We start from the raw sequence: 24427 nt of genomic DNA, 5'->3' as shown, positions 1-24427 counted from the left end.
ACACGCCTGTCGACTGACAGCGCTGACAGGCTGACGCATATCAAGATGAATAAAGCCTGGATTTCTCAGAATTTCCATTCTCCACCAGGTGAAAGAAGCTCAACCTGAATAATGTATGCACTCCTCCTCCTCATTGTCCTCCTTCTCCTCCTCTTTGTACAGTAAAGCAGAGGAAACTGGCTATTTTTTACCAGGGCCAACTGGCTATAGCTATAGTACTCTATGTATTTAATTTTTCTGGAGGGCCACCTACCCGGTCCTCTGTTTTAAACAATTTTTGGGAGTGCCACATACATGCACTCAATCTATTTAATTTTTCTGGAGGACCACCTACCTGCTCCTCTGGTTTGAAAACTTTTTTGGACTGCCACATACAGGCACTCAATTTATTTCATTTTTCTGGAGGACCACCTACCTGCTCCTCTGGTTTGAAAACTTTTTTGGACTGCCACATACAGGCACTCAATTTATTTAATTTTTCTGGAGGACCACCTACCTGCTCCTCTGGTTTGAAAAATTTTGGACTGCCACATACAGGCACTCAATCTATTTAATTTTTCTGGAGGACCACCTACCTGCTCCTCTGGTTTGAAAACTTTTTTGGACTGCCACATACAGGCACTATCCAAATTAAATTGTCTCCATAGCAGCCTCCGCACGTCGTCTTTTTAGCTCCCTCCACACGTTGTCTCCATTGCTACCTCCACACGTCATTGCCATAGCTGCCTCCAAAAGTCGTCCATATAGCTGCCTCCATACATGGTCCCCTTATCAAACGAGCTGTGTCAGGCAGAATTTTGGGTTGTTTTCATGGCTTCCACATCAAACTTGTTAACTTTGTCGCCACCCTGCTGTGTAATCCACAAAATATACTGGCAAACTTTTATCATTTACCAATATTATTTCAGCGCTTCTTGCTCATCTGTTTACATTCCCCTCACCCGCCATAACCCAAACTGATAAGAACACTACTACACTTGATCTTATACAAAAGGTTCTTAGAGGTGCTGTTTGGGCAGGAGCCAAGAGACAGGGGCTTGGATTGGCGAAAGCTCGCCTGGCAGCGGAGCGCCAGCTCCATCCCAAGATCTAAATAACATAGTTTTAACTGCAGCACCTTTAATCTACTACTAGTTCACTGCCTCCATACATGGTCCCCTTATCAAACGAGCTGTGTCAGGCAGAATTTTCAGGTGTTTCACCAGATACATTGTGGAACTCGGCCCATCTGTCGCCGCCATGCTGGAGACCTGAAGTTGCAATCATAGCAGCGCAATATAGATGCCCCATACTGTCGCTCTTAATCATGGAACCATTTCCGAAAAAACAATTAAAAATAGAACCACTATGCTATTCCATTATTCCTAGGTGAAATATTCAAACGACCCGGCCTGCTCTGAAAATTATAATTTTTTCAAAGTAAACGCTTCTGGCCCCCAGGCCCATTTTGGGTGGGGAGGAGCCGAGAGACAGGGTCTCGGACAGGCGAAAGCTCGCCTGGCAGCGAACCGCCAGCTCCATCCCAAGATTAGGCGCAGCCTCAGAGGCATCCATGCATGCTGCCCCTGCTGTTTCCTGTCCATTTCGCCTCCACAATCCTCCACAGCGTCCACCAATGTCTCCATGCGCAATTTTCAACTCTCTATACCCCAGATGCTGGAGCAAGAGAGGATATGCAGCACATCATCCCCTTATCACCACATACATAGTTACATAGTGGAACTCGGCCCATCTGTCACCATGCTGGAGACCTGAAGTTTCAATCATAGAAGCAATATGGATGCCCCAGTAGTCACTCTTAGTTTCAATAATTTTTATTGGTTTTTGTTCAAAAGTATAACAATACATGCAAAACAGTTAGCCTTCAGATTTGCGTTGCAAACGCTACAATTAAAGAAGGACAAGATCCGAGTACAGGCATTGAGATTTCATAAGCTATACAAATAAAACCTTCTAGTGCATTGCTTCGCCCATCCTAGTCATCTATCCTCCTCCCACCTTTGGTCACATACAGTTACCAGTTGTTGAATATTCTGTCTGAGGCCAAACAGCTAGTGCAGCTTAATAGCGTTGCTGGCAAATAGAAAAACAACTAAAACTGTCGAAGACAAAAACAAGAAACAAAATCAAAAACAAGATCTAAAAACAATCTCACAGATACCTCTGACCTCCTTGCCATCACATAATACTTAGTAACCTGTACTTTAGGGTTACCTTAACAATTTACTTGTTTTATACCACTTTTAACCCAAGGAAGGGGGGTTACTTCCCCCATATACTGGTCAGACCACAATAGGATCACACAGCTTATATGTTGTCCATGGTGCCCATATTTGTTGTATAGGTTGTCCCCTGAGGAGGCTATTTGCAAGGCATATCTCATATCTGTAGCAAGTGTTCATTTCTCTCACGAATTCTGCTATATCTGGGGGTGTAGACGCTTTCCAGTGGCGAGTAATAACATTTCTTGCTATTGTGAACAGTTTACATAGGAAATTCCTCCCAGCGTAAGTATATTGTTCCAAGCCCAAATGAAGGAGTGTTTGCGCCGGTTCGGCAGAGAAGGGTTTCTCAAGTGTCTGTTCCACAATCTCAAAGACTGCACTCCAAAATTCTCGGAGTCTAGGACACTCCCATAGAATGTGGAATAATGTACCTCTAGATCCGCATTGTCTCCAGCAGAGCATAGAGGAGTTAGGATATGCTTTATGTATGCGATCTGGTGTGTAATACCAGTGTAATAGTACCTTAAAATAATTTTCCACTTGGGAGCTGCATCTGAGTGCTTTGTGAGATATGCGTATTGCCCTAAGCCATTCCTCATCACTGATCGAGCATTTTAAAATGCCTTCCCATTTCTGATAAGGTTTGGACTTGGTGAACTCTGTGCAACCTGTGATATGCTGGTAGTATGGTTTGAGACCCGATCCTTTAGAGGACAGGATCCTTTCAAGTTTTGCGTCATACCCCACTTTCTTTTGTGCAATAGAGTCTAGCAAGTGTTTAACTCGGAGATATAAGAAGACATCTCTGTTTGGAAGCTTAAAGTTTTCCTGGAGCTCTGGGAACGGTTTGGTTTTGTCGCCTGCCAAAATTTGGGCGATATTTAACACCCCCTTCTCTTTCCAATGATGTAGCGCTCGGTGTCCCAGTGCTTTTTCCAAGATTTCTAAAGGCAATAATTCTGCTATCTCCTCTGAGCTTGAGATATGAGATGCCTGTGTGTTTAGATCTCCCCAGCATGTATATAGGGCTTTAGTGAGTGGAGATCCTAAAACTGTTGTGGAATTTTGCCATAAATTTGCCATAAGACTAGTTTTTAGTGGCATATTGTGTGTTAAAGCTATTTCTGCTCTTATCCATGGCATATCTTTTTCTCCCTTCCACCATTTTACTGCCCTAGCTAGTACTGATGCTTGGAAATATGCCTTGATGTCAGGTAGGCCTAGACCTCCCACATATTTATGTTTTGTCATTATATTTTTATCAATTCTAGGTTTGTGTCCTCCCCATATACAACGGGACATCATGGATTGTGCTTCTACAAAAAAGCGGTTAGCGGGATCGGCAAAGTGTGAAAAAGATAGAGTAGTCTAAGTAACAACAGCATCTTAAAAGCAGCTATCCTTCCCGTCCAAGCTATTTCAGCTTTTTGGATATGCATGGCTTCTATGCGAAGCTTGGAAAGGATAGGTACATAGTTTTGTTTAAAAAGATGTTGTGTGGTTTTAGTTACTTGTATACCTAGGTATTGTATGTGGTTCTGTTGCCAGTCAAATGGGTAGGTTTTGCGGAGTTGGTGTAGCAGGCTTTCTGGAATGTCTATGGGCAGTGCTTGTGTCTTTGTTGTATTTAGCTTGTAGTATGATATTTTACTGAAAGCTTCAATATTGTCCATAGCTTTGGTCACTGACGAAATTGGGTTAGACATGGAGAGTATGATATCATCGGCGTAAAGAGAAATAAGATGCTGTTCCCCCCCTAGTTCTATGCCCTCTATCTCGGGAGTGGCCCTCAGCTGTGTTGCCAGTGGTTCTAAGGAGAGTATGAATATTAAGGGGGACAATGGGCATCCCTGGCGTGTGCCATTGGTGATTTGGAAGGAATTAGAGAGGGTTCCATAAACGAATACCTTTGCCGATGGGGCTGAATAGAGGGCTTTTATACTTTTCAATATGCTCCCTTTAAAACCCATTGCTGCTAGAGCCGAGAAGGCGTACCCCCAGTGGATGCGGTCGAACACCTTCTCGGCGTCTAATGCTAGCAATAAAGCTGATAGCTTTTGGGTCTCTATGGCATGTATCAGGTTGATAACCCTTCTTGTATTGTCTGCTCCTTGTCTCCCTTTTATAAATCCGGTCTGGTCAGTGGTTATTAGATCAGGTAGTAAATTCATTAGTCTAGCCGCTAGCATTTTTGCATATATCTTTGTGTCTACGTTAAGTAGAGAGATAGGGCGGAAGTTTTGGGGGATATCTGGCGTTTTACCAGGTTTAGGCAGCGTGATAATTAGTGCTTGCTGGTTTTCTGCTGGGAGCGTTCCTGTGGACATGGCTTGTGAAAATGTTTTGGTCATAAGATCAGATAATACATGTGCAAAAGCTTTATAATACTCCCCTGTAAGCCCATCAGGACCTGGTGATTTATTTGCCGGTGAGGTTTTGATAGCCCTTATCACCTCAGCTTCTGTTACCGGGGAATTGAGGCCCTCTAGTTGTTTGGGTGACAGTTGTTTCAGTCTTAGTTTGCTTAGAAACCCTTGGATTTCATTTTCACTAGGCTGATTCGTAAGGGGGTCATCTCTCAGGTTGTATAATCCCTCATAATATTTTTTAAAGCTATTGGCTATATCGGTCGGGTGTATTATCTTTTCCCCATTTTGTGGGTTTTTTAAGAAAGGGATTTTTGATTTTAAATGTCTTGCTTTGAGTTGTGCTGCCAATTTTTTCCCTGCCTTATTGCCTTGGGAATAGTACCAAGCTTTTGTTCTCTGTAGTTGTCTCTCATATGAATGAAGCAAGAGGGTTCTTAATTGGTCCCTTGTAGTTTTTAGTTTTTCTGCTAAATCAGAGGAGGGGGAGCTTTTGTTTTGTTTTTCTATTCTTTGGAGTGTTGTTAAGACTACCTCTAGTTGGCCTTCTAATTTCTTTTTGGCTATGTGTCCCAATTTTATGCCAATCCCCCTTATAAACATTTTATGGGCATTCCACAAAGTAGAATGGGATTGATTTTCAGGGGGGTTTCTGCTAAAAATTCTTTTAGCTCTTTCTCCATGGTTTGTTTATTTTGGCAATTGTTCAGCAAGCGAGGGCTACAACGCCATAAATAAGTTTGGGGGTGTGAGTTGGATTCAGTCAATGTGAGGGTTATAGCTGCATGGTCTGACCATTTTATTGTTTCTATCGTCGATGCTGTGGCATTAATCAGTGTTTCCTTGTCTGTCACAAACATATCTATTCGTGAGTAGGAGTTGTGTACTGGGGAATAAAACGTGTAGTCTCGTTCTGAGCTATGTTGGGCCCTCCATACGTCAAATAAATCATTTTTCCACCATATTGTATTTAGGTTTATGTTCTGTTTGTTTTTCTTTGAGGAGCAGTCATATATTGAATCGGAAGGGGCGTTTAAGTCTCCTCCTATTATGAGAGCCCCTTTTTGGTGTTTTTTAGCAAGTCGTATGGTTTTATTTAAAAAATGTGTCTGTTTGCGATTCGGGGAATACACTACTACGAGGGAATAAGGGATGTTATTAAGAAGGCATTTCAATATAATGTATCTCCCCCCTTTATCCTTGATAACATCAATCTCCTGGAATGCTACTGTATTTTTTACTGCTATCAACACTCCACGACTCTTCTTTCCAAAGTGGGACATATAGATATGGGGAAAGGACGCATGACCGATCCTGTTGGCATCTTTTTGCACAATATGGGTTTCTTGTATAAATAAAACATCACAGGACAGCAGGCGTGCCTCTCCCCATAGCTTATTTCTCTTATAAGGTGTATTCAACCCCTTAACGTTAAGTGACATAAATTTCACTACCATAATTACTCCATCATGTAATGCTACCCATGCCCTTGTATGACACTCTCATGTTGCAATTTACCCTCTTGTTTACCTTCCTTGAGTTAGCTTCCCCTTTGCTATTTTCTTGTGTTGCTTGCCAGGGATCTGTGAGATAATAACAACTATAACTTCGTATATGTCCAACAAACATAAATGGTGACAATGGAACAGTAGGAGTCCAGACTGATCCGATTTTCGGAGTCGTAAATTTCTTCATGAAATTAAAGATGGAGACCATGGTCTCTTCACCAATTTGCTGTCCGGTGTTGTCTTTGGACGGTACTGGGTCATGAGGGAAAGAAGCTCTCACCTCTCCACTTTGCATTTACCCTGATGTTGGATGTCCTTGGTTCCTCCGGTCTTTTCTGTGTGGGACAACTTTCCATTCCTCCTCCACTCTGCGGTGTGGCGGGGCCGTTGGTGCATCCAATATGTCTGGCAGCTTTATGCCCCATGCCTGGAGAAGTTTTCTACCCTCTTCTGGGTTCCTGATGGTGTTGATCCTTCCATTTCTGTGTACCAGCAGGCGCACCGGGAAGCCCCATTTGTAGGGCAGTAGATTAGCTCTCAGCACAGATGTTATAGGTGCTAGCTGGCGCCGCGCTCGTAGGGTGGTAGCAGATAAATCTATGTACAAAGCAACATCCTGAAATGGTGTTGGCAGAGGATGGTTTTTTCGGGCTGCTTCCATTAGCTTATCTTTTGTGGCATAGAAATGTATGCGCGCCAGAACATCGCGCGGGGTGGTTTCATCCAGGTGTTTGGGTCTGGGTAGTCGATGGGCTCTGTCTATTTCCAATTCTTGCTGTGTGCTGTTTGGTAGCAATGTTTGGAACAAATTTTGTAGGTATTTTATGAGTTCATTCTGAGATATCAATTCCGGTATTCCGCGAAATTTGATGTTGTTCCGACGTGACCTATCTTCAAGGTCTGCAATTTTAGCTTGCATATGCTGAACTTCTGTCTCTAGTCCATAGTGTGCGTCTATGAGTTCATTGTGGGACGAAACCAAATCTCCCATTTTATTTTCTAGCTTATTAACTCTGGCGCCAGTCTGTTCTAGTTCTGCTGTGATTGGTTTCAGCAGGGAAGTGATATCTATCTGGAATGACCGCCGAAGTGCACCTAGCATTTGTTTCATGGTAGATTCTGTCATAACCTTGTCTGATGCTGGTATTTGCATAAGTGCATCATTCTCAATTGCCCCATCTTGTCTCTTGCTCTCTGCGCTGCCTCTGTTTTGCTGGGCTTGTAGATGGCGTCTCAGCCTGCAACGTACCTCGTGGTGACTGAGGGCCTCCGACTTCCGCTTCCCCTGTTTGTCGATTTAGCTCCTCTGGAGCCATCTTCATCCTCCGAGTTATCCGTGCTGTTGTTCGGGGAGGCCGGAGCGGACAGCGATCTCCGCTGTCTCCTCTTAGATGCCATCAGGAGGTATGTATATGCTTCCCACTCAATGCTGGGTAGTTTTGTAGCTGGATATGCTGTGGTAAGTCGCTTTTTCCAGGGTTTGGCACGGGAGCTCCTTCCTCACACGACCATCCGGCTCTGCTTCCAGGCCACAGTAGTCACTCTTAATCATGGAAGTCATCTCCATGGCTGCCTCCACATGTCATCCCTTTATCAAATGAGCTGTGTCAGGCTAATTTTTCGGGTGTTTCACCAGATACGTTATGGAACTTGGTCACTATGTTGCCACCATGCTGTGTTATCGACTAAATATACCGTCAACCTTTTGTTCACATAGGAAATCATTTAAGCGCTTCTTGCTCACCTCCTTTGGTGAAACCTGAGTCCATTTAGGGTATGTCGCCATGACACTCTCTAGCCTGCCACTGCTGCCGCTGCCTCTGCATGCCGTCCCCTATAGTGTCAGGGTCAATTATTGTATGTTTTAAATGCTATCTAGCCTCATTCGGTCACTCTGTCATGGCCATGCTGTTGCCCATAATTTTGGCATAATGGTGCGATTAAGCAGCCTCAGAGGCATCCATGCATGCTGCCCCTGCTGTTTCCTGTCCATTTCCGTGGTGTTTCCATCCTTTTCTGAGGTTCCAAGGTGTTTGGCCAAGCTTCCCTGTGCAGAGCCTTGGTCCCCTTGAAAAATGCTCGAGTTTCCCATTGACTTCAATGGGGCTCATTATTCGAGACGAGCACTCGAGCATCGGGAAAAGTTTGTCTCGAATAACGAGTACCCAAGCATTTTAGTGCTCGCTCATCTCTAATAAAGACCCATTTTGTATGTATCTTTCTAGCTTGTCCTCCTTCTTCCCTCCAGTTGGAGGGTATATGTTTTTCCAGTGCTTACCTAAGAATATAGTCTATATAGCTAAAAAATGATGTCATTGATCTAGATATCCATGGCCCCTCCCCTATCCCAAAACGGGTAACACCCACCTAGGTGACTGCACGGAAGAATAAATAGAAGTGACATATAATACACTTATAGGAAAAGATGCTTCAGAATTGGTATATTATGGGGAATAACAGAAATGACAGGAGAAGTGTCTGGTCCTCTGTGAAAGTTTACAGCATGTATAAGATATTAATAAGTGACTGTAGATGTGGAGGTGCTGTACTATTACATTTACAGTCACAATTTATACATACCATGGAATAGAGCATATTTATCAGATGTTAAGTTAGTTTTGTCTCTATTTTTTTATTTTTTTTCCAAAAGTTTTCCTTACAATTTTGATCTGGTGATTCAGGTTTTCAAGTTGAAAGAAATAACTACAACTACCCATAGCTTTCTCTCCCCTATATTTGGAAAAATGAAGGATTGTTGGTGACAGTAAGCATGAAGGCAGAACATGCAGCTTGTATGGGGCTGGTGAAAGAAGGCTATCCAGGGATTCATTTCTTCCCCATACATCTCTACATACACTCATATCATTTTACTGGAGCCACCACTAGGAGAAACTCGGAGCAAACACATTTTTACATATTTAATTGTGTTGAGCCTATGCTAGACATGAAGCACAGTGGTGGGTGTAGCAGCCTGGTTTATCCTTCAGAGCTATACAGGGGAAATTTATCATTGCATTTATACCAAGTTTTTTGTGTACAGCATGATAAGAATGAGATTCCCATTTATAAAGCACATATGGAGATTGATCTTACATATGTAAAGATATTTGGCAATTCTGTTTCCAATGAGATTAGTATTTAGATGAATTAGTTTCTATAAATGGACACATCTGTTTTGTGTGACTAGGTCTTTACTCGTTACTATAAATTTGAAGTTTTAAAACTTACCAAGAGCTGCTCAACGTCTTTTGCAGTTACAGCATTTCGATCTCTCTAAAAAGAAAACGCAGCAAGTTACATGGGAATTTCCCTTAAGCTCTAATCAGTTAAAGGGATTTTCCTATCTTGTGTATTCATGACCTATCCTCAGGTGCAGGTACTTGCCATAGCTGTAGAGTTTGGCATGCATAAGGAACAAAGTATACAGACTTGGTTATTTTCTGTGCTCCCATAGACTTGAATGGTTTACCATTAGAGATGAGCGAACACACTCGTCCGAGCTTGATGCTCGTTCGATTATTAGCATACTCGAAACTGCTCGTTGCTCAGACGAATATTTTGCCAGCTCGAGAAAATGGCATCTCCCGCCATTTTGCTTTTTGGCGGCCAGAAACAGAGCCAATCACAAGCCAGGAGACTCTGCACTCCACCCAGCATGACGTGGTACTCTTACACGTCGATAGCAGTGGTTGGCTGGCCTGATCAGGTGACCCAGGAATAGACTAGCCCCTGCCCGCGCTGCTCGCATCATTCTGTCTGGATGCCGTTAGGGAGAGAGCTGCTGCAGGGATAGCGTTAGGGTGTTATATTAGCTTACTGTCAGGCAGGAGTGAGTCTACAAGAACCCAACAGCCCTTGTTAGGGCTAGAATATATATTTTTTTTATTTGCTTGTGGCTGGGCTTGCTGGCACTAGTAATGCAGCTAGTACCATATTGTGACGAATTTGCAGGGAGACTTGGGAGCGTTCTATTTAGCTCTTAGTGACACACATATCCATCTCAAACACCTAAGTGGGACAATTTATTAGGGGTTTGATTGAATTAGGCACAGTCTGCTTTTTCTTTTTTTTTTTTATAACTCAAAGTCATCGGGCACAGCACAAAATCCAGTTTTGTGCTGTCAGTGTAGGCTAGAAACTAGCCATACGAGAACCCAACCGGCATTCTTAGGGCTACAATAGCGTTATATATATTTTTTTTTTCTTTGCTTGTGGCTGGCCTTGCTGGCACTAGTAGTGCAGCTAGTACCATATTGTGATGAATTTGCAGGGAGACTTGGGAACGTTCCATTAGCTCTTAGTGACACACATATCCATCTCAAACACCTAAGTGGGACAATTTATTAGGGGTTTGATTGAAATAGGCACAGTCAGCTTTTTCTTTTTTTTTTATAACTCAAAGTAATCGGGCACAGCACAAAATCCAGTTGTGTGCTGTCAGTGTAGGCTAGAAACTAGCCATACGAGAACCCAACCAGCATTCTTAGGGCTACAATAGCGTTATATATATATATATATTTTTTTTTTTTTATTTGCTTGTGGATGGCCTTGCTGGCACTAGTAGTGCAGCTAGTACCATATTGTGACGAATTTGCAGGGAGACTTGAGAACGTTCTATTTAGCTCTTAGTGACACACATATCCATCTCAAACACCTAAGTGGGACAATTTATTAGGGGTTTGATTGAATTAGGCACAGTCTGCTTTTTCTTTTCTTTTTTTTTTTTTCAAAACTAAAAGTCATCAGGCACAGCACAAAATCCTGTTGTTTGCTGTCAGTGTAGGTTAGAAACTAGCCATAGCAATAGGATAGCATTGTTTTGTTAAATAAACAAAAACGCAAAAAAACACAAAAAAAATTTACAGCTTACACTTTAATTTTGAAAATGTTGAACCCGAGGGCTAGGGGCAGAGGACGAGGGCGTGGGCGTCCAACTACTGCAGGGGTTAGAGGCCGTGGTCCTGGGCGGGGTGAGACACCACCTGCTGATGAGGACGCAGGGGAACGCCGCAGAGCTACACTCCCTAGGTTCATGTCTCAAGTTACTGGGACTCGTGGTAGAGCACTGTTGAGGCCAGAACAGTGCGAACAGGTGATGTCGTGGATTGCGGACAATGGGGGTCATTTACTAAGGGCCCGATTCACATTTTCCCAACGTGTTACCCGAATATTTCCGATTTGCGCCGATTTTCCCTGTATTCAGGGATTTTGGAGCACGCGATCGTATTGTGGCACATCGGTGCCGGCATGCTCACGACGGAAATCGGGGGCATGGCCGAGTGAAAACCTGATGTATTCGGAAAAACCGCCGCATTTAAAAACGGAAAATGTGTCGCTTGGGATGCGCTTACCTTTACTTGGTCCGGCTTGGTGAATTCCAGATGCTTTTCAGTGCAGCAGCGCCTCCTGGTGGACGGCGGAGGAACTACTTTAGTGAATCCTGGCCGGACCCGAATCCACTGCAGAGAATGCGCCGCTGGATCGCGAACGGACCGGGTAAGTAAATCTGCCCCAATGCTTCTAGCCATTTGTCCACCAGTCAGTCTTTCACGCAGTCCACCCATGTCACCGAAATCAGCACTCCTCCAGCTCCTCCACCTCAGCCTCCTTCCCCGCAGTCTGCCCCCTCCCAGGAGAATTTGACATTTGAACCAGCATACTCTGAGGAACTGCTTTCCGGACCCTTATCAGAGTCACAAACCACTTGTCCGGTTGCTGCTGAGCTCTTTTCCGATGCCCAGGTTTTCCACCGGTCGCAGTCTGTGGGTGATGATGACATTGTTGACGTAGTGGAAGAATTGTGTAAAGAGGTGTTGGACGATGAGGAGACACGGTTGTCAGACAGTGGTGAAGTTGTTGTCAGGGCAGGAAGTCCGAGGTGGGAGCAGATCGGAGGATGATGAGTCCTTGACGAGAACAGGTTGGAAGAGGCAGTGGTGGGGCCAGATGGAGAGGCAGGGCCAGAGCTGGTGCATCAGAGCCAAATGTTTCACGTAGTGAAGCTCCCGTGGCGAGGGCTAGATTTTCGGAAGTCTGGAGGTTCTTTAAAGAAACACCGGATGACCGACGGTCTGTGGTGTGCAACCTGTACCACACCAGGATCAGCAGGGGTTCCACCACTACCAGCTTAACCACCAGCAGTATGCGCAGGCATATGAATGCTAAACACCCCACTCAATGGAACCAAGCCCGTTCACCTCCGGCCGGGCACACCACTGCTCCTTCCCCTGTGTTATCTGCTGCCTCTGCTAGTCAGCCCCCGGCCCAGGACCCCGGCCCAAACACCTCCCGTGCGAAAAAAACACCTTCGCCTCCACGATCCTCCACAGCATCCACTAATGTCTCCATGCGCAGCGTTAAATTCTCCATACCCCAGACACTGGAGCACAAGAGGAAGTACAGTGCAACCCACCCACACGCCCAAGCCCTCAACGTCCACATCTCCAAATTTCTTAGCCTGGAGATGCTGCCCTATAGGCTGGTAGAGACCGAGGCCTTTTGAAACCTCATGGCGGCGGCCGCCCCTCAGTATTCGGTCCCCAGCCGCCACTACTTTTCCCGATAAGCCTTCCGAGCCCTGCACCAGCACGTGTCAGACAATATCATCCATGCCCTGACCAACGCCGTTTCTGACAAGATCCACCTGACCAGGGACATGTGGACGCATGCTGCCGGGCAGGGTCACTATATATCGCTGACGGCACGTTGGGTTAACTTGGTGGAGGCTGGGACCGAGTCTGACCCTGGGGCTGCTCATATACTGCCGACGCTGAGGATTGCGGGGCCTACCTCGGTCCAGGTCTCTCAGGCCTACTATGCCTCCAACCTCCACCCACCCCTCCTCCACCTCCTCCTCCAAATTACCAGACGTGGGCATGGCGCCATCAGTCGGTAGCTCTAGGCACAGCAGCAGTGCCGTCACTAAGCGACAGCAGGCGGTGCTCAAACTGCTGAGCCTAGGCGATAAAAGGCACACCGCCCAAGAGCTATTACAGGGCATCACGGCGCAGACTGATCTGTGGCTGGCACCGCTGAACCTGAAGCCAGGCATGGTTGTGTGTGACAACGGCCGTAACCTGGTGGCGGCTCTGCAACTCGGCAGACTGACACATGTGCCATGCTGGCCCATGTGTTAAATCTGATAGTTCAGCGTTTCCTCAAGACATACCCCAATCTGTCTGATTTGCTCACAAAGGTGCGCCGCATCTGTGCGCATTTCAGGAAGTCCAATAAAGATGCTGCCACTCTCAGGGCAGCGCAGCGCCGCCTCCAACTGCCCGCTCACCGACTGTTGTGCGACGTGCCCACGAGGTGAAATTCAACATTAACCATGTTATCCAGAGTTTACCAGCAGCGCAGAGCGATTGTAGACTGCCAGATGTCAACTTCCCCCAGAACTTGTAGTCAGGTCAGTCAGCTTCCTCAAGTCTACAATGAGGAGTGGACGTGGATGTCTGATATCTGTCAGGTACTGAGTAACTTTGAGAAGTCAACACAGATGGTCAGTGGCGATGCCGCCATCATCAGCCTCACCATCCCGCTGCTTGGCCTGTTGAAAAACTCTCTGGTCAGCATGAAGTCAGAAGCTTTGTGCTCGTCACAAGAGACGGGGGAAGAAGATTCCCTTGTTGATAGCCAAAGCACCCTCAGGTCTGTTTCTCAGCGCATATCGGAGGAGGTGGAGGAGGATGAGGAGGAAGAGGAGGAGAATGTTGGCGAGACAGAAGAGGGGAGCATTGCTCAGTCCTCCACTGTTCAGCATGCATGGGCAGAAGAAGAGGAGTTGGAGGAGTTGGAGGAGGAGGAAATGGACAGTCAGGCCAGTGAGGGGAGTGAATTCTTGCGAGTTGGAGCGCATATGGCAGATTTCATGCTAGGCTGCCTATCCCTGGAATTTATTCCAGTAACGATTACTGGGTATTCACTCTCCTGGACCCACGGTACAAGCAAAATCTTTCCACTCTCATCCCTGGAGGGGAAAGGAGTGTGAAAATGCATGAATACCAGCAGGCCCTGGTGCACAAGCTGAAACAGTATTTCCCTTCTGACAGCGCTAGCGGCAGAGGGCGTACTTCTGCGGGACAAGTAGCGAGGGAGAGCAGGCGAGCAGGCAGCTTGTCCAGCACTGGCAGGGGTACGCTTTACAAGGCCTTTGCCAGTTTTATGTCACCCCAGCAAGACACTGTCACCTGTCCCCAGTCTCGGCAGAGTAGGGCTGATCTTTACAGAAAGATGGTGAGGGAGTACGTAGCTGACCATACCATCGTCCTAAATGATCACACAGCTCCCTACAACTACTGGGTTTCAAAGCTGGACATGTGGCATGAACTGGCGCTGTACGCCTTGGAGGTTCTTGCCTGCCCTGCCGCTAGCGTGTTGTCTGAGCGGGTTTTCAGTGCAGCTGGTGGCATCATCACCGATAAGCGTACACGCCTGTCGACTGACCGCTCTGACAGGCTGACGCTTATCAAGATGAATAAAGCCTTGATTTCTCAGGATTTCTATTCTCCACCGGGTGAAAGAAGCTCAACCTGAATAATGTATGCACTCCTCCTCCTCATTTTCCTCCTTCTCCTCCTCTTTGTACACTAAAGCAGAGGAAACTGGCTATTTTTTAAAAGGGCCAACTGGCTATAGCTATAGTACTCTATGTATTTAATTTTTCTGGAGGGCCACCTACCCGGTCCTCTGTTTTAAGCAATTTTTGGGAGTGCCACATACAGGCATTCAATCTATTTAATTTTTCTGGAGAACCACCTACCTGCTCCTCTGGTTTAAAAACTTTTTTGGACTGCCACATACAGGCACTATACAAATTTAATTGTCTCCATAGCAGCCTCCACACGTCGTCTTTATAGCTGTCTCCACACGTAGTCTCCATTGTTACCTCCACACATCATCTCCATAGCTGCCTCCCAAAGTCTTCCATATAGCTGCCTCCATACATTGTCCCCATAGCAAACGAGCTGTGTCAGGCAGAATTTTGGGTTGTTTTCATGGCTTCCACATCAAACTTGTTAACTTTGTCGCCACTCTGCTGTTTTCCACAAAATATACTGCCAAACTTTTATCATTTACCGATATTATTTCAGCGCTTCTTGCGCATCTGTTTACATTCCCCTCACCCGCCATAACCAAAACTTATAAGAACAGTACTACACTTGATCTTATAAAAAAGGTTCTTAGAAGTGCTGTTTGATGCCCCCGCCTGCTTTGAAAATTATAATTTTTTCAAAGTAAACGCTTCTGGCCCCCAGGCCTATTTTGGGTGGGGAGGAGCCGAGAGACCGGGGCTTGGACAGGCGAAAGCTCGCCTGCCAGCTCCATCCCAAGATCCAACTAACATAGTTTTAACTGCAGCACCTTTAATCTACTACTACTTTACTGCCTCCATACATCGTCCCCTTATCAAACGAGCTGTGTCAGGCAGAATTTTCTGGTGTTTCACGAGATACATAATGGAACTCGGCCCATCTGTCGCCGCCATGCTGGAGACCTGAAGTTGCAATCATAGCAGCGCAATATGGATGCCCCATACTGTCGCTCTTAATCATGGAACCATTTCCGAAAAAACAATTAAAAATAGAACCGCTATGCTATTCCATTATTCCTAGATGAAATATTCAAACGACCCCGCCTTCTTTGAACATTATAATTTTTTCAAAGTAAACGCTTTTGGCCCCCAGGCCCATTTTGGGTGGGGAGGAGCTTGGGGAGGAGACAGGGGCTTGTACAGGCGAAAGCTCGTCTGGCAGCGGACCGCCAGCTCCATCCCAAGATTAGGCAGCCTCAGAGGCATCCATGCATACTGTCCCTGCTGTTTCCTGTCCATTTCGCCTCCACGATCCTCCACAGCATCCACCAATGTCTCCGTGCGCAACTTTCAACTCTCTATACCCCAGATGCTGGAGCGCGAGAGGATATACAGCACTTCATCTCCTTATCAAACGAGCTGTGTCAGGCAGAATTTGCAGGTGTTTCACCAGATACATAATGGAACTTGGCACATCTGTCGCCGCCATGCTGGAGACCTGAAGTTTCAATCATAGCAGCGCAATATGGATGCCCCATACTGTCACTCTTAATCATGGAAGTCATCTCCATGGCTGCCTCCACATGTCGTCCCCTTATCAAACGAGGTGTGTCAGGCTCATTTTTCGGGTGTTTCACCAGATACGTTATGGAACTTGGTCACTATGTCGCCACCATGCTGTGTTATCGACTAAATATACCGTCAACCTTTTGTTCACATAGGAAATCATTTCAGCACTTCTTGCTCACCTCTTTTGGTTCCTCTCTGCCGCCTTAACCAGGCAAAATACTAATACATACAGTGCTACACATTTTTTAAATTGGTTTGAAGCCTGAGTCCATTTGGTGTATGTCGGCGTGCCACTCTCTAGCCTGCCGCTGCTGCCGCTGCCTCTGCATGCCGTCTTCTATAGTGTCAGGGTCAATTATTGGATGTTTTAGATGCTATCTAGCCTCATTCGGTCACTCTGTCATGGCCATGCTGTTGCCCATAATTTTGGCATAAGCAGCCTCAGAGGCATCCATGCATGCTGCCCCTACTGTTTCCTGTCCATTTCCGTGGTGTTTCCATCATTTTCTGAGGTTTCCAGGTGTTTGGCCAAGCTTCCCTGTACAGACCCTTGGTCCCCTTGAAAAATGCTTGATTCTCCCATTGACTTCAATGGGGTTCATTATTCAAGACAAGCACTCGAGCATCGGGAAAAGTTCGTCTCGAATAACGAGCACCCAAGCATTTTAGTGCTCGCTCATCTCTATTTACCATATATTTGTGGCTACTCTCTATGCAAGTCTATGGGAGCAACGAAAACAGCAGAGTTATTTTCAGCGCTGCCATAGGTCTGAAAATTAAAAGAGGAGGCAAATGTGGTGAAAGCTCTGCGATCAGCCCGGCCGCAGGAAGGGGTCAGTAAGCTCCAATGATGTATTTATAACATTTCCTTGTATATGTCCTTCATATAAAGGATAGAAAGCCCCCTCTTACAACTTCTAAAGCAGATAGCCTGGGGGTCTCAGCAGCCAGAATGTGGTGGTGTCTGTGACAATTGGATGTCCACAACAAACTGTTTATTTTAGCCTTAAAATATATATACCCTATATACTCGAGTATAAGCCGACCCGAGTATAAGCCGAGACCCCTAATTTTACCATCAAAAACTGGGAAAACCTATTGACTCCAGTATAAGCCGAGGGTGGGAAATGCATTGGTCACAGACCCCCCCAGTGTATAGACAGCCAGCCCCCAGTAGTTTACAGCCTGCCCCCAGTAGTATACAGCCTGCCCCCAGTAGTATACAGCCTGTCCCCAGTAGTATACAGCCTGCCCCCAGTAGTATACAGCACTGCCCAGCCTGTCCCCAGTAGTAAACAGCACTGCCCAGCCTGCCCCCAGTAGTATACAGCACTGCCCAGCCTGCCCCCAGTAGTATACAGCACTGCCCAGCCTGTCCCCAGTAGTAAACAGCACTGCCCAGCCTGCCCCCAGTAGTATACAGCACTGCCCAGCCTGCCCCCAGTAGTATACAGCACAGCCCAGCATTAAAAACAACAATAAAAAACTTATATACTCACCCCGATGTACAGCGCCGCTCCCCCGATGTCCGCACGGCTCGTCTTCTGGCATCCCGGCTGCTCTTCTGTCTTCTCTATCATCGTGCTGGGCGCCGCATGGCGGCGCCCAGCACGGTGATAGGGAAGACAGGCGCGGAAGCCAGAAGAGGACCCGTGCGGACATCGGGGGAGCAGCGCTGCGCTTCGGGGCCACCGGAGGGTGAGTATATAAGTTTATTATTTTTTAAATGGGGCGTATTGACTTGTGTATAAGCCGAGGGGACGTTTTTCAGCACATTTTTTGTGCTGAAAAACTCGGCTTATACACGAGTATATACGGTAACCTTTCAACAAACCAGTCCTGCCCTCATCACTATAGAATCATACTATAGAATCATGTATAATTACCAGACCTAGTCCATGTAAAACATCTGTAAGGTTCACAAAGTAATAATTCTGATTGAATTAAGCTCTCAGCGGTACATTAAAAATACACATTTTTTACAACTATTAACTACAATCATATAAATATTTTATATATTTTAGTTATTAAATAGTAAACCAGTGCAGGCGGGATCAGATCTGTCACTTCCACAGAAAAGATTCCATCCTCCCATTAGTGGCCTCATCCCCAAATGGCTGTGAATATCAGTCTTCTATAAGAACTTCTTACTCCTGAGCGTTCTATACCCACAAGTAACATATCTGTAGATATCCAGGCTGTGTCTATAAGACTTTTATATCTAAATAAAGTCTGACAAAACCAAACTTTTAACTTATTTAAAACTGTTTTTTTTACCATTACATTAAAATTTATATTTTTACCTTACAAATGAAGGCCTTTAAGTTGTCGGGCAATAGAGAGACATCATTCTAAAATAAAGAATATACAAGTAAGTTGTAGTTGCTATAAAAGTCATGTGATCTAGGGATTTATTTCAGTCCAGTACAGGCAGTCCCTGGGTTACATACAAGACAGGGTCTGTAGGTTTGTTCTTAAGTTGAGTTTGTATGTAAGTCGGAACTGTATATTTTATCATTGTAATCCGAGCGAGAACTTTTTTGGTCTCTGTGACAATTGGATTTTAAAAATGTTGGGTTGTCATAAGAACCAGGATTAATAATAAACTTCATTACAGACACCTGTGATAACTGTTATAGCTGTTCATTGTAGCCTACGACTAAAGTACAATAAATTACCAATATCCGTTTGTAACTAGGGGTCGTATGTAAGTCGAGTGTTCTTAAGTAGGGGACCGCCTGTATTAAATAATATCCATCTATCTACAAAAAAGATAATTCAGTGTGATATGTGTAAATTACTGTAATAATACCACGACTGATCCACTGCTCCCCCTCCATATACATAACTTTAGTGTTTATGTGTGCGTATTCAAAGAGTAGAGAATTACAATAGATAACATTATTAAAGGTAAAGTTTGGTAGAAAGCAACATAATCAGCTTGATTAAATAAACTTTTTAGACATTATTACATTTTTCTATCTACAAATATGTAAGTACAAATTGATGATACCCTCAGGGCACTCGTCATACTCTTTGAAAGCAAAGCATCATCGGCCTGTAATGATAAATATAAAAAAAATTCTACAGATATAATAATTTTTATTATTAACACATGTCCATATGTGACACATTACCAGAGAGATAACTAGAATATATTTCATAATAATATTAACCACCACTGTCTTATTGACTTCACGCTCTGCGCCATAATGTACGGTGCAGATGTGTGGAGGCTCTATGAAGAGGGCTCAAAGAGTGATCGCAATCGCGGATATCAACCTTTCCAAGTGGCATTTAAAAGACAGGTGTGTGTGGGCGCTGCCATCTTTGTTCTGATCGTTGCTCCCCGGGGCGTCATCAGGGAGCGCGATCGGTTGCCATAAAAGCCTTGGGTCTTTGTGAGACCCTAGGCTGTATGCCATCTGCAGTTTTGCCAGTGGCTCATTGTAATGCATACTGTGTAAAAATGTCATATACTGCAATACAGTATAAAAAATAGTAAAAAAAATTTAAAAAAATAAAAAAGCCCAAATGTCCAAAATGCTACTTTTACACCATATTTTACATCATATACAAATGTAATAAAAAGTATTCAAAAGCTCGCACAGTCCATAATAAAAATGTCAGCTTATTTAGCAAAAACTACGTTTTCACACAGCTCGGTGAGAAGATGGTGAAAAACATTTTTAAAATTTTTTTAAAGTTTATTAAAACACAATAAAAACCATATATATTTTACATCACCATGATCATACCAAATCATGTTATTTGGAGCGCAGTGAAAGTCGTAAAAACTGAGCCCACAAGAAAGTGATGCAAATGTGGGTTTTTTTGCCAATTTCACCACTTTTGGAATTTTTTCCGACTTGCCAGGACACGGCATAGAATAAATAACGTAACTGAGAAATAAAATTTGTTACGTAGAAAATACTGTATATATAAGTGTAAGCCGACCCGAGTATAAGCAGAGGTACCTAGTTTTACCACCAAAAACTGGGAAAACCTATTGGCTCAATTATAAGCCAAGGGTGGGAAATGCATTGGTCACAGCCTCCCAGTATATAGCCTGCCAGCCCCCTGTAGTTTATAGCCTGCCAGGCCCTGTAGTGTATAGCCCCCCAACCCCCTGTAATGTATAGCCTGCCAGCCCAAGTAGTATATATTCGCAAGCCCCCTGTAGTATATAGCCTGCCAGCCCCTGTAGTGTGGTATACAGTCTGCCAGATTCCTGTAGTATATAGCCTGCCAGCCCCAGCCCCTGTAGTGTTTAGCCTGCCAGCCCCAGACCCTTTAGTGTATAGCCTGCCAGCCCCAGACCCTGTAGTGTATAGCCTGCCAGCCCCAACCCTTGTAGAATATATCCTGCCAGCCCCCTGTAATATATAGCCTGCCAGCCCACTGTAATGTATAGCCTACCAGCCACTTTAAGCATGTAACCTGCCAGCTCCTTAAAATATATAGCCAGCCCACCCTTTAGCCTATATTACCTGCCAGCCTCCTGTATGGTTTAGCTTGCTGGTAAAAAAAAATAAATAAACTTACAACTCAGCATTCTGATGGCCCGGGCAGCTTCCCTTCATCGTCATGCCACAGGTCGACTACAGTGCCGTGGCCACGCCTCTTCTGTCTTCACGTGCACCGGCAGCTCTGACAGCTCCATGCGCACGGCCCAGCTGGGGCACTCTGTGACATCAGAGTTGTACGCCGGCTGGGCCGTGCGCACGTAGCTTTAGCTGACCTGCAGATGGCATGAAGACAGCAGAGGCGCGGCTACGGAGCTGTCACGGACCTGAGGCATAAAGATGAAGAGGAGCGGCAAGGGCTATCGGAATGATGAGTAGTAAGTTTATTTTTTTTGCATACCGACTATAAGCCGAGTGGGGAATTTTCGGCTTACACTGGAGTATATATGGTAAGCCCTCGTACAGATCTGTTAAAATGAAAACGGTACAGATTTTTGAAGGTGGAGAGTGAAAGATGAACAAAAAAACACCCTGCTTCCTTAATTGGTTAAAATAGATAATCAACTAATTATATGGTTATAAAATCTCTTTAGATTCAGCAAATTTGACTTTAAAACTGGCCAAATAGTCTATATAAATCTCTGTGAAGGCTATAACACATAATGGCATACTTACCAGTGTACATAGTAAATCTGTTGCACCATCACTCAGTTGTAGTGTGTCCTGGAAAAATACATTGATGATGATGATTTTCTATATTTACATTTTCTACATAGAAAAGTTGTAAGTCTGTTATTACACCATGTCTAAAAGGGAATAAATTACATAGAAATAATAATAGGCATAATCAGTATTGTTCTCTGTTAGTATTTGAAGAACTTTAAAAAGATTTATCAGAGCCTTTAAATGTTTTGGGGATGGGTCTTCCTCATCTTCTGCGCTGGAATTAAATCTGGTCAGGTAGATTTCAGCTATAGACTCCCCCAGTATTACAGTGCAGGCGATCATAAATATAGTGTATAGGTCAACAAAACCTTCCATAAAACTGGTGTACCAGGCATGATAAATCTGCCCTAATATGTCTTACATTGTGAAACTCGCAATAAAATAAATCTGGATCGAATAAGAATTTCTTTACTGTGAAATATGAAAATATGAAAAACTATTGATTGTTCTAATTCCACACTAAGCAACATTGTTGAAAATGATAAAATGTATCCCTCCTCGAATTTTTCATTTCATAGAAATACAAATTCTATATCTGAATCCCCCAGTAAGGGCCGTGCTGTGCAATCACATTTAAAGGAAAAACTCACAAGCAATTCGAACAATTCACGAGCCACATCCTCTAGAGTCTTTCTAGCTGCTGCTAACGCTTCCTCCTGTAGCGGAAGTAAATTTTTGAATATTTTACACAGTTTGACAGAATGATATCCTCAAAAGCTTAAAATAAAATGGTAAAATATTAAATGTACATTTTAAATAATTTGTGCAACTGTATATAAACATATAGGGGCAGATTTACTTACCCGGCCCATTCGCAATCCAGCGGCGCGTTCTCTGTCATGGATTCGGGTCTACCGGCGATTCCTCCGCCGTCCACCATGTGGCGCTTCTGCGCTGAAAAGCATCTGAACGCGCAAGAATTCACCGAGGCCGGCTGAGTGAAGGTAAGCGCAAGCTTCGCAACAGATTTTCGGTTTTTAAATGCGGCGGTTTTTCTGAATACGTCGGGTTTTCATTCGGCCACGCCCCCGATTTCCGTCGCGCGCATGCCGGCGCCGATGCGCCACAATCGGATCGTGTGCGCCAAAATCCCGGGGCAATACAGGGAAAATCGGCGCAAAACGGAAATATTCGGGTAACACGTCAGGAAAACGCGAATCGGGCCCTATGTAAATGACCCCCATAAAATATAAAGCAGTCACTTACATTTCCTGTGAAGATAAGTTGATAGAAGGGATCTTTTCCCCTAATTGTCACATCCCAAAAGAATAAGAGGATCAATTTACAGTGATTGGGCAGGAGGCACAGGGAAGAACTCTGCTTTCTGTTTTCTCTTGTGCCTTCAGTCTTCTTGGCTCTCAGCCAGAACACAGCAGAGAAGCAAAATTGGCTGCTCTCCCCTTCCCGTAGAGTATAAGAGAGTTGTAACTCACAATACTACCTTTTTTCTAGCACCTTGGCCTACTACCATGCATGTGCAGGCCGCTTCTAAGAATCATTAGGCTGTAGAATTGATAGGTGGTTTGGTTTGGGTGATGATGAACCCTGCACTATAGTCTGTGTTTTAATAGTACAGAGAGAGTTAAAGTTGTCAGTGACATCTCATACAGCCCCATATAAATAGTTGGAACAGATGTCAGGCCTCCATACCAGTACTACAATTTTAATGTTTTGATGGCAGTTGACCTCAATTAACAGCTGTTCTGTTGGCTTTCCAAATTTCTGCGAATTACAGCATATACTGAAGTATAAGCCAAGATTTTCAGCACTATTTTTGTAGTAATTGAGTCAATACTCACACTCCGGCACTCAGACCCGCTGTCCTCTTCTACCCAGCACCTCTTTGGGTTCCCAGCTGGGCTGGCAGATGCCCGTCTATGTGAATTGCCAGCACAGAAATCAGTGTTGCTGCCTGCTGACGTCATAGTTTCTTTTACAGCAGATTACATAGACGTGTATCTGCCGGCCCAGTCGGCAACCCGAAGAGGTGCTTTGGGGAGCAACGGTGGGTTAGTACTAAGTTTATTTTTTTAAAGGGGCCCTCTGCTGGACATTTTATTAATGGGGGTACTGGGCATTACATTTAAGGGGCACTCTGCTGGACATTACATTAATGGGGGCACTCTGCTGTAAATTACATTAATGTGGGCACTCTGCCGGACGTTACATTAATGGGGGCACTCTGCCGAACGTTACATTAATGGGGGAAAATCTGCTGGTGTTACATTAATAGGGGTACCCTGCTGGACATCACATTAATGGGGGCACTCTGCTGGACATTACATTAATTCGGGTCCTCTGCTGGACATTACATTAATGGGGGCACTCTGCTGGACGTTACATTAATAGGGGAACTCTGCTGGAAATTAAATTAATGGGGGCTCTCTGCTGAACATTACATTAATGGGGGAACTCTGCTGGACATTACATTAATGGGGGCATTCTGCGGGACGTTACATTAATTGGGACACTGCTGAACATTACATTAATGGGGACACTCTGCTTGGCTTTGCTGGACATTATATTAATTGGAGGGGCTGCTGTGGACATTTCATTCATGAGGAGAGACTACTGGACATTTTATTAGAGAGTAACGGCTGCATTTCCCACCATAGGCTCAAATCAATAAGTTTTTCCAGTTTTTTGTGATAAACTTAGTTGCCTTGGCTTCTACTCGGGTCGACTTATACTTGAGTATATACGGTAAGTATATTCTGTACTTTTTCTGTTTTTATCATTTACAAATGGAAGATCCTCCATTCATTTCCATACTTTCAATTTTATTTATCATGAGATGTTAATGCAATTTTGCACATAGTCTTAGCAGCTGTTAACTTACGAATGTCTGACCGACAGGAATATCAAGAACTGCTTCCAGATTACAACAGACAGATTTCTACGACGAGATTAGAAGAAAAGAGAACCTATTATTTAGGTCATCAGCCACAAACCATATGTTCTATGTCATATAACATCATTTATAATTTGCAGTAAACTGTGTGGGAAAAGATTTAGGATTGTTTTTTAGGATACT

General features: G+C 44.5%; 1 protein-coding gene across 2 annotated transcripts in view; it reads right to left on the bottom strand.

Annotated features, from left to right (window-relative positions):
- LOC140103942 (uncharacterized) overlaps positions 1-24427 on the bottom strand; it is a 72423-nt gene that overhangs the window by 33468 nt on the left and 14528 nt on the right. For both annotated transcript variants that reach the window (XM_072127258.1, XM_072127259.1), the window contains exons 5-10: positions 24233-24289; positions 21984-22049; positions 21343-21390; positions 19215-19259; positions 18505-18552; positions 9328-9372 (exon numbers count right to left, since the gene is read on the bottom strand). In XM_072127258.1, coding sequence (XP_071983359.1) covers positions 9328-9372; positions 18505-18552; positions 19215-19259; positions 21343-21390; positions 21984-22049; positions 24233-24289 — 309 coding nt within the window. The remainder of the gene's footprint in view (positions 1-9327; positions 9373-18504; positions 18553-19214; positions 19260-21342; positions 21391-21983; positions 22050-24232; positions 24290-24427) is intronic.

Source organism: Engystomops pustulosus, chromosome 10 (assembly GCF_040894005.1).
Source record: "Engystomops pustulosus chromosome 10, aEngPut4.maternal, whole genome shotgun sequence".
In the NCBI taxonomy this organism is placed as follows: domain Eukaryota; kingdom Metazoa; phylum Chordata; class Amphibia; order Anura; family Leptodactylidae; genus Engystomops; species Engystomops pustulosus.
The sequence above is the reverse complement of the archived record's forward strand: the minus strand, read 5'-3'. Positions and strand labels throughout refer to the sequence as shown.